Here is a 15296-nt window from a genome sequence, read left to right as displayed (position 1 = left end):
TGCACGGGAGAGAGAGACTGCAGTACAAACACACCCTCTCACTGCACGGGAGAGAGAGACTGCAGCACAAACACACCCTCTCACTGCACAGGAGAGAGAGAGACTGCAGTACAAACACATCCTCTCACTGCACGGGAGAGAGAGACTGCAGTACAAACACACCCTCTCACTGCACAGGAGAGAGAGAGACTGCAGTACAAACACACCCTCTCACTGCACAGGAGAGAGAGACTGCAGCACAAACACACCCTCTCACTGCACGGGAGAGAGAGAGACTGCAGTACAAACACACCCTCTCACTGCACAAGAGAGAGAGACTGCAGTACAAACACACCCTCTCACTGCACGGGAGAGAGAGACTGCAGCACAAACACACCCTCTCACTGCACGGGAGAGAGAGACTGCAGCACAAACACACCCTCTCACTGCACGGGAGAGAGAGACTGCAGTACAAACACACCCTCTCACTGCACGGGAGAGAGAGAGACTGCAGTACAAACACACCCTCTCACTGCACGGGAGAGAGAGACTGCAGTACAAACACACCCTCTCACTGCACGGGAGAGAGAGAGACTGCAGTACAAACACACCCTCTCACTGCACGGGAGAGACTGCAGCACAAACACACCCTCTCACTGCACGGGAGAGAGAGACTGCAGCACAAACACACCCTCTCACTGCACGGGAGAGAGAGACTGCAGTACAAACACACCCTCTCACTGCACGGGAGAGAGAGAGACTGCAGTACAAACACACCCTCTCACTGCACGGGAGAGAGAGACTGCAGCACAAACACACCCTCTCACTGCACAGGAGAGAGAGACTGCAGTACAAACACACCCTCTCACTGCACGGGAGAGAGAGACTGCAGTACAAACACACCCTCTCACTGCACGGGAGAGAGAGAGACTGCAGTACAAACACACCCTCTCACTGCACAGGAGAGAGAGACTGCAGCACAAACACACCCTCTCACTGCACAGGAGAGAGAGAGACTGCAGTACAAACACACCCTCTCACTGCACGGGAGAGAGAGACTGCAGCACAAACACACCCTCTCACTGCACAGGAGAGAGAGACTGCAGCACAAACACACCCTCTCACTGCACGGGAGAGAGAGACTGCAGTACAAACACACCCTCTCACTGCACGGGAGAGACTGCAGCACAAACACACCCTCTCACTGCACGGGAGAGAGAGACTGCAGTACAAACACACCCTCTCACTGCACAGGAGAGAGAGACTGCAGCACAAACACACCCTCTCACTGCACGGGAGAGAGAGAGACTGCAGTACAAACACACCCTCTCACTGCACGGGAGAGAGAGAGACTGCAGTACAAACACACCCTCTCACTGCACAGGAGAGAGAGACTGCAGTACAAACACACCCTCTCACTGCACAGGAGAGAGAGAGACTGCAGTACAAACACACCCTCTCACTGCACGGGAGAGAGAGACTGCAGCACAAACACACCCTCTCACTGCACAGGAGAGAGAGACTGCAGCACAAACACACCCTCTCACTGCACGGGAGAGAGAGACTGCAGTACAAACACACCCTCTCACTGCACGGGAGAGACTGCAGCACAAACACACCCTCTCACTGCACGGGAGAGAGAGACTGCAGTACAAACACACCCTCTCACTGCACAGGAGAGAGAGACTGCAGCACAAACACACCCTCTCACTGCACAGGAGAGAGAGAGACTGCAGCACAAACACACCCTCTCACTGCACGGGAGAGAGAGACTGCAGTACAAACACACCCTCTCACTGCACAGGAGAGAGAGACTGCAGCACAAACACACCCTCTCACTGCACAGGAGAGAGAGACTGCAGTACAAACACACCCTCTCACTGCACGGGAGAGAGAGAGACTGCAGTACAAACACACCCTCTCACTGCACGGGAGAGAGAGACTGCAGTACAAACACACCCTCTCACTGCACGGGAGAGAGAGAGACTGCAGTACAAACACATCCTCTCACTGCACGGGAGAGAGAGACTGCAGTACAAACACACCCTCTCACTGCACAGGAGAGAGAGACTGCAGCACAAACACACCCTCTCACTGCACAGGAGAGAGAGAGACTGCAGTACAAACACACCCTCTCACTGCACAGGAGAGAGAGAGACTGCAGTACAAACACACCCTCTCACTGCACGGGAGAGAGAGACTGCAGCACAAACACACCCTCTCACTGCACGGGAGAGAGAGACTGCAGTACAAACACACCCTCTCACTGCACGGGAGAGAGAGACTGCAGCACAAACACACCCTCTCACTGCACAGGAGAGAGAGAGACTGCAGCACAAACACACCCTCTCACTGCACGGGAGAGAGAGAGACTGCAGCACAAACACACCCTCTCACTGCACAGGAGAGAGAGACTGCAGCACAAACACACCCTCTCACTGCACAGGAGAGAGAGAGACTGCAGCACAAACACACCCTCTCACTGCACAGGAGAGAGAGACTGCAGTACAAACACACCCTCTCACTGCACGGGAGAGAGAGAGACTGCAGCACAAACACACCCTCTCACTGCACAGGAGAGAGAGACTGCAGCACAAACACACCCTCTCACTGCACAGGAGAGAGAGAGACTGCAGCACAAACACACCCTCTCACTGCACAGGAGAGAGAGACTGCAGCACAAACACACCCTCTCACTGCACGGGAGAGAGAGAGACTGCAGCACAAACACACCCTCTCACTGCACGGGAGAGAGAGACTGCAGTACAAACACACCCTCTCACTGCACGGGAGAGAGAGACTGCAGTACAAACACACCCTCTCACTGCACAGGAGAGAGAGAGACTGCAGTACAAACACACCCTCTCACTGCACAGGAGAGAGAGAGACTGCAGCACAAACACACCCTCTCACTGCACGGGAGAGAGACTGCAGTACAAACACACCCTCTCACTGCACAGGAGAGAGAGACTGCAGCACAAACACACCCTCTCACTGCACGGGAGAGAGAGACTGCAGTACAAACACACCCTCTCACTGCACGGGAGAGAGAGACTGCAGTACAAACACACCCTCTCACTGCACAGGAGAGAGAGACTGCAGCACAAACACACCCTCTCACTGCACGGGAGAGAGAGAGACTGCAGCACAAACACACCCTCTCACTGCACGGGAGAGAGAGACTGCAGTACAAACACACCCTCTCACTGCACGGGAGAGAGAGACTGCAGTACAAACACACCCTCTCACTGCACGGGAGAGAGAGACTGCAGTACAAACACACCCTCTCACTGCACAGGAGAGAGAGAGACTGCAGTACAAACACACCCTCTCACTGCACGGGAGAGAGAGAGACTGCAGCACAAACACACCCTCTCACTGCACGGGAGAGAGACTGCAGTACAAACACACCCTCTCACTGCACAGGAGAGAGAGACTGCAGCACAAACACACCCTCTCACTGCACGGGAGAGAGAGACTGCAGTACAAACACACCCTCTCACTGCACAGGAGAGAGAGACTGCAGCACAAACACACCCTCTCACTGCACGGGAGAGAGAGACTGCAGTACAAACACACCCTCTCACTGCACAGGAGAGAGAGACTGCAGTACAAACACACCCTCTCACTGCACGGGAGAGAGAGACTGCAGCACAAACACACCCTCTCACTGCACGGGAGAGAGAGACTGCAGCACAAACACACCCTCTCACTGCACGGGAGAGAGAGACTGCAGTACAAACACACCCTCTCACTGCACAGGAGAGAGAGAGACTGCAGTACAAACACACCCTCTCACTGCACGGGAGAGAGAGACTGCAGCACAAACACACCCTCTCACTGCACGGGAGAGAGAGACTGCAGCACAAACACACCCTCTCACTGCACGGGAGAGAGAGACTGCAGCACAAACACACCCTCTCACTGCACGGGAGAGAGAGACTGCAGTACAAACACACCCTCTCACTGCACAGGAGAGAGAGAGACTGCAGTACAAACACACCCTCTCACTGCACAGGAGAGAGAGAGACTGCAGCACAAACACACCCTCTCACTGCACAGGAGAGAGAGACTGCAGCACAAACACACCCTCTCACTGCACAGGAGAGAGAGAGACTGCAGCACAAACACACCCTCTCACTGCACGGGAGAGAGAGACTGCAGGAGGATAGGAGTCTCAGGTGTGTTCAGTCCATGCTCTGATAGGAGTCTCAGCTCAGGTGTGTTCAGTCCATGCTCGGATAGGAGTCTCAGATCAGCTCAGGTGTGTTCAGTCCATGCTCTGATAGGAGTCTCAGCTCAGGTGTGTTCAATCCATGCTCTGATAGGAGTCTCAGATCAGCTCAGGTGTGTTCAGTCCATGCTCTGATAGGAGTCTCAGCTCAGGTGTGTTCAGTCCATGCTCTGATAGGAGTCTCAGCTCAGGTGTGTTCAGTCTGCATGCTCTGATAGGAGTCTCAGATCAGATGTGATTAATCCGAGCTCTGGGGGGGGTTATCAGATTCACAGCTGAACTCTTGGGCTGCTGCTGCTGCTGAGTAATGTTTAGCTAAGTAAAAGATTAGCTAAGCAGCTCCTGTGGCATGTTGCTTTAACTCCCGATGAGCACATAGCACTCAGCAGTGCCTCTCTCAGGATCCTGTCTATAAAAGGGCTGCTAACTCCTCTAGCCCTGGGTCCACGCTCCTCTTAAATCAACAGACGCCCTGGTATTTGGAGAATGTTGACCAAAACCAAGCCCTTTGGCTACAAGCCTAGTCTGCTGAGCCCCTCATTCCAAATAAGGAGTCTGTTAAAAAAAAGAGCCGTGTCCTTTTAAGGGGTTTCCTCTCTCCTGGGCTGGGCGGAGTGAAATCACGCTGCTCAACAGGGCTCTTTACAGCACCCTTCCAGCTCAGAACATCTGCAGTCTCCACTCGACCTCGCTCAGGAAACACAGACGCACACTCCCTCTCCAGCAACCAAGTAAGTCGACACAACAACAATGCAGGCGCTTTACTGTGTGGGATCCTGGTTTTGTTTGTGAATATGTTTCAATGCAGGTGGTTTACTGTGTGGGATCCTGGTTTTGTTTGTGAATGTTTTTTTTTTTTTAAAGCTGCCAAAGGTATAGAAGTTTCAGAAGAGCCCATGATTAAATGAAAGGCTGTTTTCTGTGTGCCGGTTTGTAATTGTACGTGTGCGGATGTGTCTGGAAGTTTTTGAACCGAGCCACAGGTGGCAGTCCTAATTGAAGCGTGTTTTAGTAGCGTTGTGTTTAGCTGTGCTCTGGGGAGCCCGTCAGGCAGGCTGGTGATGAGGGGCTGAGATGGAAGCACAGGGGTCGGGTAGCGTGTGTTCAGCGGTGCAGGAACATTGCTCCTGGCTCCGCTCTCGCATCTGAAGAGCTAGACGGGTAGTGAATGGTCAGCAAAGTGAGATGTAGTCGTGACAAGTCATTGTAGCTTTACAGCAACCTGTAGCAGTTAGACGATGTGTCTGCGATCACTTCTGTTAGTCCCAGCTCATTTATTGTTTTTACTTACAATTTTTTATTTTTTTTTCATTTCAAAATGGCTTTTAAGACTTGCTGTAAAATTACATAAAAAAAAAAAAACTTAAAATGGCCACACCCATTGCTGGTTCAGTACCTGTGTGAAGCCACAGGGGGGCGCTGTGGTTCAGGGCTTCCAGGGGGTGAGCTGCAGGCACTGCAGCCCAGTGAAGCAGTGTGTTCTTGAACAGGGGCAAGAGGATCACTGCCAGGGAGTGAACTCAGTGCACAGGTCACATGACAGGGATCAGTGCCAGGGAGTGAATCCGGTGCACGGGTCACATGATAGGGATCAGTGCCAGGGAGTGAATCCGGTGCACGGGTCACATGATAGGGATCAGTGCCAGGGAGTGAATCTGGTGCACGGGTCACATCAGAGTGCACAGAGAGACGGGGGTGGAAACAGGCGTTGCCGTGCTCAGCTTCGTGTCCCACTGCAACTCGCAGGCAAAACATCTGTGAGTGAAGCACTGGACTCCCACTGTTGACTCCGTGGGATACACACTGTCTTGGAATCCACACATCCCCCTAATATCAAACAGCCAGAGACTGCTTGTTTATCCAGATTTTCGATACTTTTGGTAAATGAAAAAGATATAAATATATTTAACTAGCACAGATTTTAGGTTTAACTGCAAACTACACGTGGACACAGATCTCGCAGGAACGACACCAGACCCGCGATATTCAGCTGCTCTGGTACACTGGACGGGTGGTGTTTTGTTTTGATTGGAGTGGAATGGCATATTCGTGTGTTCTGGTGTATTGCAATGTATTTATAGATCTGGAAAGGAAAACGGCAGGAAACTGCAGCCCTGGTGGAGTGTGCAGAGCAGAGATACCAAGCAGAGCTGTAGAGCAGGAGAGAGCAGGAGAGAGCAGAGATACCAAGCAGAGCTGTAGAGCAGGAGAGAGCAGGGGAGAGCACAGCACAGCAAGAGCCCAGAGTGAGAGCAGAGATACCAAGCAGAGCTGTAGAGCAGGAGAGAGCAGGGGAGAGCACAGCACAGGAAGAGCCCAGAGTGAGAGCAGAGATACCAAGCAGAGCTGTAGAGCAGGAGAGAGCAGGGGAGAGCACAGCACAGCAAGAGCCCAGAGTGAGAGCAGAGATACCAAGCAGAGCTGTAGAGCAGGAGAGAGCAGGGGAGAGCACAGCACAGCACAGCAAGAGCCCAGAGTGAGAGCAGAGATACCAAGCAGAGCTGTAGAGCAGGAGAGAGCAGGGGAGAGCACAGCACAGCAAGAGCCCAGAGTGAGAGCAGAGATACCAAGCAGAGCTGTAGAGCAGGAGAGAGCAGGGGAGAGCACAGCACAGCAAGAGCACAGAGTAGGAGCAGAGATACCAAGCAGAGCTGTAGAGCAGGAGAGAGCAGGAGAGAGCACAGCACAGCAAGAGCCCAGAGTGAGAGCAGAGATACCAAGCAGAGCTGTAGAGCAGGAGAGGGCAGGGGAGAGCACAGCACAGCAAGAGCCCAGAGTGAGAGCAGAGATACCAAGCAGAGCTGTAGAGCAGGAGAGAGCACAGCACAGCAAGAGCCCAGAGTGAGAGCAGAGATACCAAGCAGAGCTGTAGAGCAGGAGAGGGCAGGGGAGAGCACAGCACAGCAAGAGCCCAGAGTGAGAGCAGAGATACCAAGCAGAGCTGTAGAGCAGGAGAGAGCAGGGGAGACCCAGCCCCTGCAAGATCAGAGACGAGCACCAGGTGCGCGTTGCACTGAGGGTCTGTAGCACTGAAATGATTTCTGCTGCCCTTTCATCCCATCCCGAATATAAGCGAGTGTCAGAATACCTGCAGGAGACTTTTACACAGCTCCCAGCTCACCGGCCGTGAAGCCAGGAAACGTGTGGAAGCAATATGGAGACAAAAAATACCATCCAGAAATGAGAGCACTCCTATCCTCTCCCGTCACTCTGTGCACACCTGGACCACCTTCATCTTCCCATCTGTTTTATAGATAGGAAAATGAATCACCTGTGCATCACCTGTTTGCTCAGGTGAGGCACAACAATCTTGAACCATTACTGGACTGAAATGATGTCAAACACTCTCACACACACTCTCTCTCTCTCTCTTTCTCTCCTCTCTCTCTCTCACACAGTCTCTCACACACAGTCTCACTCACACACACTCACACAGTCTCTCTCTCTCACACTCTCACACTCTCTCACAGTCTCACTTGCACACACATACAGACACTCACACTTGCACAGTCTCACACACACAGTCTCTCACACTCCCTCTCTCACACTCCCTCTCACACACAGTCTCTCCCTCTCACACTCCCTCTCACACACAGTCTCTCCCTCTCACACTCCCTCTCACACACAGTCTCTCCCTCTCTCTCACACAGTCTCTCTCTCTCCCTCTCACACTCCCTCTCACACACACACTCAGTCTCTCTCTCCCTCACACTCCCTCACACACAGTCTCTCTCACACTCCCTCTCACACACACTCCCTCTCACTCTCACACACAGTCTCTCTCTCACACTCCCTCACACTCTCACAGTCTCTCCCTCTCACACACACACACAGTCTCTCTCTCTCTCACACTCCCTCTCGCACACACTCTCCCTCTCACACTCCCTCTCACACACAGTCTCTCCTCTCTCACTCTCACACACAGTCTCTCTCTCTCTCACACTCCCTCTCACACAGTCTCTCTCTCTCTCTCTCTCCCTCTCACACTCCCTCTCACACAGTCTCTCCCTCTCTCACTCTCACACACAGTCTCTCTCTCTCTCTGTCTCACACTCCCTCTCACACAGTCTCTCCCTCTCACACACACACACACAGTCTCTCTCTCCCTCACACACAGTCTCTCCCTCTCACACACAGTCTCTCCCTCTCACACAGTCTCTCTCTCACACACACACACAGTCTCTCCCTCTCTCTCTCTCACACACACACACAGTCTCTCTCTCTCTCTCACACACACACACAGTCTCTCTCCCTCTCTCACACACACACAGTCTCTCTCTCTCCCTCGCTCTCACAGCCGGTTTCTCTTTGTGCAGCGTTGCTCTCTGGGTCTGTGGTGTCGCACTGCATTTCTGATGCATTCCTGCAGCTCTCGAGCACAGCAGCACATCTTTAAACATTCAGGAGCTGGCATGGGACGACCGCAGCCGTGCTCAATTGGATTTCACTTCAATTCAATGTAATGCTGTAGCTGTGAAAAGGGCAAGCTGGAAATATCCATGTCAGCAGTAAACCCTGGCGACTCCAAAGGGCTGTTTATTATTTTTGATTGATTTCCGCACAGCAAGCACACTTCAGCAACCAATCCCTCAGCAATGCCGTCGTCTTTTTAAAAGCATTGCTGGCAGCTGAGGGTGAGCTTGGGGTAACCAAACGAATTGGGAAGTGGAGTTCAAACATACAGCTTCTGGTTTCTTTGTTGGTTGACAAACTCAACTGCTCTATAATATACAGAGCAGAGCTTCCAGCAATGAGGTGCATCTGTTATAAACGGATTGACACACTGAGTTTCAAACCTGCCGTTTATCCCTTGAACCACAGTGACAGACTGGAAATCAGCAGAACCCCAGTGCTGAGCAGAGCTGGGCCGGTCTGGGAGGGATCTGTCCAGTGCTGCTCCGACACAACACTGCTCCCTGGACAGTGCCAGCCGCAGCTTGTCTGGGTCACTGTCCATTGCTTCAGTCCGTTAATCTGTAGCACTGTAAGCACTAATTGACTGGACACAAATCCTTGGTTTTCGTGGCCTTTCGTTAAGCCACGTTTCCACTAACAGAAAGGTTCTTGAGATGCTGTGTGCCAACGAACAGGAACGAGCAGATTCTGGACATGACATTGGGCTTGCACTGAGGGATTCAATCCTCTGATCTCCCGTTTATTTATAGCAACTTGTTTCAGAGGTCTGTACACATGTGTGTAAGTCACCTGTGCCTCCCTGGGCCGCTGTGTAAGTAAGGGTTCACAAATCCATTCTGAAGAGACTATGATCTCTATGAGGGGGTACTGCCAGGGGGAAACCACTTCTCCAGCAGAACTAAGGGCTGTGTGAATGGAACCCGTCTCCGGTGGTTTCCTCACGGAATTGAGCATGTGTGGGTTCTCCTCTGTAACAGTTCTGACCTTTAACCCCTCAGGAACGGAAGCTGCTTTCTCAGCGATTGACAGACACTCTTCGAGATGGCATCACAGGTGAACATTCGAGGACATGGGAAGGGTCACTAGCGTGTGCAGTCCGCATGTCTTTCCACACTTCACCGCGTGTTTGTGTGTGTGTGTGTGTGACCACGCTTGTTAGCTTGCTTTTACCCAAGGCAGCACTGAAATGAGACGCGTAGCTGTGTGAGTAGCAGTTAAGATTCTATACCTACAGTTAATGCTGTGATGCAAATACACATTGACCTCAAACTGCAGCTCCAGTGTGAATCTTACAATGAGAGCAGAATTCTCTTAAACTGCCAGTACAGTGTAGCCAAGCAGCCGTTACTCTGTGATTCTCTGTTTCAATGCTATGCATTTTCACAGCAAGTAAAAAGCATTCACTCTCTGAGTTAATAACATCAGGGACACTGTGATCTCCCAGCAAGAAATGATGCTGCAGGACAGAGTGGGGTCCTACATCAACCAGCTGGACACCACACCTGCTAGGTCTGGCTGAGACCGAGGTCCAAACAGATGGCGCAGTTGGCGGGCCAGGCTGTCCAGTTTGAGGGCTGTGTTTTACATGGTTTGGTAAATGAATGAATACAGCGAGAGAGAGTAACAGAAAGGAAGCCCGGGCTGCTTTACCTTCCCAGAGGCAGGAGCTGCAGCTGCTGGTGTCGGCTTTGGATTGAGTGCGTCTCTGCCGAGTCTCTAACTCCCCCCTCTCCTCCGCCCTCCCCAGACAAAAGAGAACATGGCAAACAAGGGACCCTCGTACGGACTGAGCCGCGAAGTGGCGAGCAAGATCGAGAAGAAGTACGACGCACAGCTGGAGGACAGAATCACGGAGTGGATCATGGTGCAGTGCGGCGTGGAGAAGCCAGAGGCTGGCAAGCTGGGCTTCCAAACATGGCTGAAGGATGGCATTGTGAGTGGAGGGGGAGGGGGAGGGGGAGGGGGAGGGGGAGGGGGGGTGTAGGTATTGGGTATTCCCAGTGTTTCGCTGACAGTTCTTTTCTCCTGGTTCTAGGTCCTCAGTAAGCTGATAAACAGCCTGTACCCTCCCTCAGAGAAGCCCATCATGAAGATCCAGGCCTCCAACATGGCCTTCAAGCAGATGGAGCAGGTGGCCCAGTTCCTGAAGGCGGCGGAGAACTATGGGGTGGTGAAGACTGACATCTTCCAGACCGTCGATCTGTGGGACGGTACAGCAGCGATCTCTCTCTCTCTCTCTCTCTCTCAATACCTGTCCTTCGCTCACAGCATCCCTCTCTCATACTCCTCCTCTCTTTCCCTCCGCAGGAAAGGACTTGGCAGCGGTTCAGCGGACGATCATGGCCCTGGGCAGCATTGCCGTCACGAAGCACGATGGGTTTTACAAGGGAGACCCCAGCTGGTTCCACAGGTCAGTGCCTCCTTTCTCCAGGGCGGGGCGGGGATGGGCGGGGCGGGGAAGGGCAGGGCAGGGATACAAACATACGTGGATTCCTGGTGGTTTAGAAGCAAGGATGGTGTGCATTAGGGTATGTTTTCAAGTTGTTTGAAACAGTGCAGTATTACTGATGCGGCGGTCCGTGTGTTCATCACCTCTCCCGTCTCTCTCTGCAGGAAATCTCATGAGAACCCACGTGATTTCAGCGATGAGAAGTTGAGGGAGGGGAAGAACGTGATCGGGCTGCAGATGGGCTCCAACAAGGGGGCTTCACAGGCAGGGGGCACTGGGTACGGGCGACCCAGGCAGATCATCAACAACTGAGCTGAACTGAGAGGGGCGAGCAACCAACCAGGAGACACACCAACACCCCCAGCCAATCCAAAGACACTCTGGGACCTCCCACCCCTTACAACCACCAATCAGGAGCCACCCTGACCATGGCACAGCCTATCCCTGCACGCACTATCCAGTGGGGAATCCCTCCTGCACAGCAAAGTCTTAAAAGGTCCAAGACGGGATCTCTTGAACCAAAAACCTGACCAAAAAATGAAGACAACAACATGACCAAAATCAAACAAACCCGAGGGGATAAAGAGATCTCATTCCACTCTGTAACACACACACCCCTCTATTCATCACACACACACACACACACACCCCCCCCTCTATTCATCACACACACACACACACACACACACACCCCTCTAATCACACACACACACACACACACACACACACACCCCTCTATTCATCACACACACACACTCCCCCACTCCCCTCTATTCATCACACACACACACACCCCTCTATTCATCACACACACACACCCCTCTATTCATCACACACACACACACCCCTCTATTCATCACACACACACACACTCCCCCACTCCCCTCTATTCATCACACACACACACACCCCTCTATTCATCACACACACACACACACCCCCCTCTATTCATCACACACACATACACCCCCCTCTATTCATAACACACACACACACACCCCTCTATTCATAACACACACACACACACACACACCCCTCTATTCATAACACACACACACACACACACCCCTCTATTCATAACACACACACACACACACACCCCTCTATTCATAACACACACACACACACACACCCCCCCCTCTATTCATCACACACACATACACCCCCCTCTATTCATAACACACACACACACACCCCTCTATTCATAACACACACACACACACACACACCCCTCTATTCATAACACACACACACACACACACACCCCTCTATTCATAACACACACACACACACCCCTCTATTCATAACACACACACACACACACACACTCCCTTCTATTCCATATATATATATATATATTTTTATTGTTAAAATACACTTCCTGCAATTTGTTTTTATTTTCAAGTCTTGAATGTCTTACATATCTGAAGCTAACCCAAGTAAGAAACAAATAAAACGACTCCATTCCCTGGACCGGCTTCTCCCACTGTCTCTCGTGTGAAATTGCAACAGGCTAATTTTGTAAAGAATTCCTTACACTGTCACTGTCAAACCCCAAATTTTGTAAATTTTCTTTTGAAATAATAATAAAATAAAAGTCCAGTTTAATCGAGTTGCTGTTCCTGGTGTTTTTTTGAGTGCCTTGTTTGCGAGTCTCCTTTGAGTAAAACTGCACATCTCTTCTTTCTTCTGTCGATTTTTAAAACAGCATGTTCTTTCCTGCAGACCACACCAGCAATCCTAATTACAATGCATGGAGTTCCACAACTAGAGATCCTCAATGATGCAGCAGGATAGCGTCAGGCATGCGCACATCTTACTCACAGACATAGAAGAAACAAAGAAACAAGGCACAAGGGCCAAAGCAAAAGACGAAGCCTCCCATGCTTTCACACCGAGGCTTGGGGTGATCCAGGCTGCTGTTCAGGACAGGCATTCGCCTTCACTGAAGCCCTCCTCCTTCAAGCAAACCATTCAGCTCCCTTTGCATACATGTGGCCGTTCCCCAGTTAGAACTCCATGACCACCTTCCACACCTTTCAATAAACATCGAGAACGACTTCCAGTGGAAACGCTGGTCATTGGAGGGTGGCACAGGGTGATACCAGGGCCACCTTTATTCCACCAAACATCTCCTCTCCCATCACGACGCCCCCCAGGTCTGTCCCCACAGCTCCCACGGCACACTGCGATCCCTCACATTCTTCCACTGGATGCTGCTGTGGGGTTGTGCAACTCGACAGCTTACCTGTTGTAGTAAGGGGGGATCAGTCTGTAGATTGCAGAGGGGTTGTAGTAAGGGGGGGATCAGTCTGTAGATTGCAGAGGGGTTGTAGTAAGGGGGGATCAGTCTGTAGATTGCAGAGAGTTGTGGTAAGGGGGGGGGATCAGTCTGTAGATTGCAGAGGGGTTGTAATACGGGGGGAGCAGCTGACCCAACACAGGGTCTGTCTGTTGTTTCGATTGGTTTTGCAGGTGAACAGGTGCAGCTCTACTGGCCGCGGTTCCACTCCCCTGTAGCTTCCAAACACTCGGGACTTGGCCACAGAAAGCAAGACAGGACTCCCGTGTCACCTTCACATCAGAAACAAGACAGGACTCCCACCTTCACATCAGAAACAAGACAGGACTCCCACCTTCACATCAGAAACAAGACAGGACTCCCGTGTCACCTTCACATCAGAAACAAGACAGGACTCCCACCTTCACATCAGACACAAGACAGGACTCCCACCTTCACATCAGAAACAAGACAGGACTCCCGTGTCACCTTCACATCAGAAACAAGACAGGACTCCCACCTTCACATCAGAAACAAGACAGGACTCCCACCTTCACATCAGAAACAAGACAGGACTCCCACCTTCACATCAGAAACAAGACAGGACTCCCACCCTGACATCAGAAACAAGACAGGACTCCCACCTTCACATCAGAAACAAGACAGGACTCCCACCTTCACATCAGAAACAAGACAGGACTCCCACCTTCACATCAGAAACAAGACAGGACTCCCGTGTCACCTTCACATCAGAAACAAGACAGGACTCCCACCTTCACATCAGACACAAGACAGGACTCCCACCTTCACATCAGAAACAAGACAGGACTCCCGTGTCACCTTCACATCAGAAACAAGACAGGGCTCCCGTGTCACCTTCACATCAGAAACAAGACAGGACTCCCGTGTCACCTTCACATCAGAAACAAGACAGGACTCCCGTGTCACCTTCACATCAGAAACAAGACAGGACTCCCACCTTCACATCAGAAACAAGACAGGACTCCCACCTTCACATCAGAAACAAGACAGGACTCCCACCCTGACATCAGAAACAAGACAGGACTCCCACCTTCACATCAGAAACAAGACAGGACTCCCACCTTCACATCAGAAACAAGACAGGACTCCCACCTTCACATCAGAAACAAGACAGGACTCCCGTGTCACCTTCACATCAGAAACAAGACAGGACTCCCACCTTCACATCAGAAACAAGACAGGACTCCCACCTTCACATCAGAAACAAGACAGGACCCCCGTGTCACCTTCACATCAGAAACAAGACAGGGCTCCCGTGTCACCTTCACATCAGAAACAAGACAGGACTCCCGTGTCACCTTCACATCAGAAACAAGACAGGACTCCCGTGTCACCTTCACATCAGAAACAAGACAGGACTCCCACCTTCACATCAGAAACAAGACAGGACTCCCACCTTCACATCAGAAACAAGACAGGACTCCTGTGTCACCTTCACATCAGAAACAAGACAGGACTCCCACCTTCACATCAGAAACAAGACAGGACTCCCACCTTCACATCAGAAACAAGACAGGACTCCCACCTTCACATCAGAAACAAGACAGGACTCCCACCTTCACATCAGAAACAAGACAGGACTCCCGTGTCACCTTCACATCAGAAACAAGACAGGACTCCCACCTTCACATCAGAAACAAGACAGGACTCCCACCTTCACATCAGAAACAAGACAGGACTCCCACCTTCACATCAGAAACAAGACAGGACTCCCGTGTCACCTTCACATCAGAAACAAGACAGGACTCCCGTGTCACCTTCACATCAGAAACAAGACAGGACTCCCACCTTCACATCAGAAACAAGACAGGACTCCCGTGTCACCTTCACATCAGAAACAAGACAGGACTCCCGTGTCACCTTCACATCAGAAACAAGGCAGGACTCCCGTGTCA

The 15296-nt window shown here is 51.7% G+C and overlaps 1 protein-coding gene across 2 annotated transcripts; it reads left to right on the top strand.

Annotated features, from left to right (window-relative positions):
• Positions 1-4801: 4801 nt before the first annotated feature.
• On the top strand, positions 4802-12690 carry LOC117397469 (transgelin). Of its 2 annotated transcripts, none has more exons than XM_034917372.2 (5): positions 4802-4944; positions 10377-10562; positions 10665-10839; positions 10937-11039; positions 11243-12690. In XM_034917372.2, exons 2-5 carry the CDS (start codon positions 10389-10391, stop codon positions 11388-11390), a joined length of 600 nt encoding a protein of 199 aa, XP_034773263.1. In that variant the 5' UTR covers positions 4802-4944; positions 10377-10388; the 3' UTR covers positions 11391-12690. The 2 variants fall into 2 exon arrangements, with proteins under 2 accessions (XP_034773263.1, XP_034773262.2); XM_034917371.2 differs by lacking the exon at positions 4802-4944 and adding an exon at positions 9629-9682.
• The last annotated feature ends 2606 nt before the right edge of the window (positions 12691-15296 follow it).

The sequence above is a fragment of the Acipenser ruthenus genome, chromosome 40, assembly GCF_902713425.1.
Source record: "Acipenser ruthenus chromosome 40, fAciRut3.2 maternal haplotype, whole genome shotgun sequence".
NCBI lineage: Eukaryota > Metazoa > Chordata > Actinopteri > Acipenseriformes > Acipenseridae > Acipenser > Acipenser ruthenus.
The sequence above is the reverse complement of the archived record's forward strand: the minus strand, read 5'-3'. Positions and strand labels throughout refer to the sequence as shown.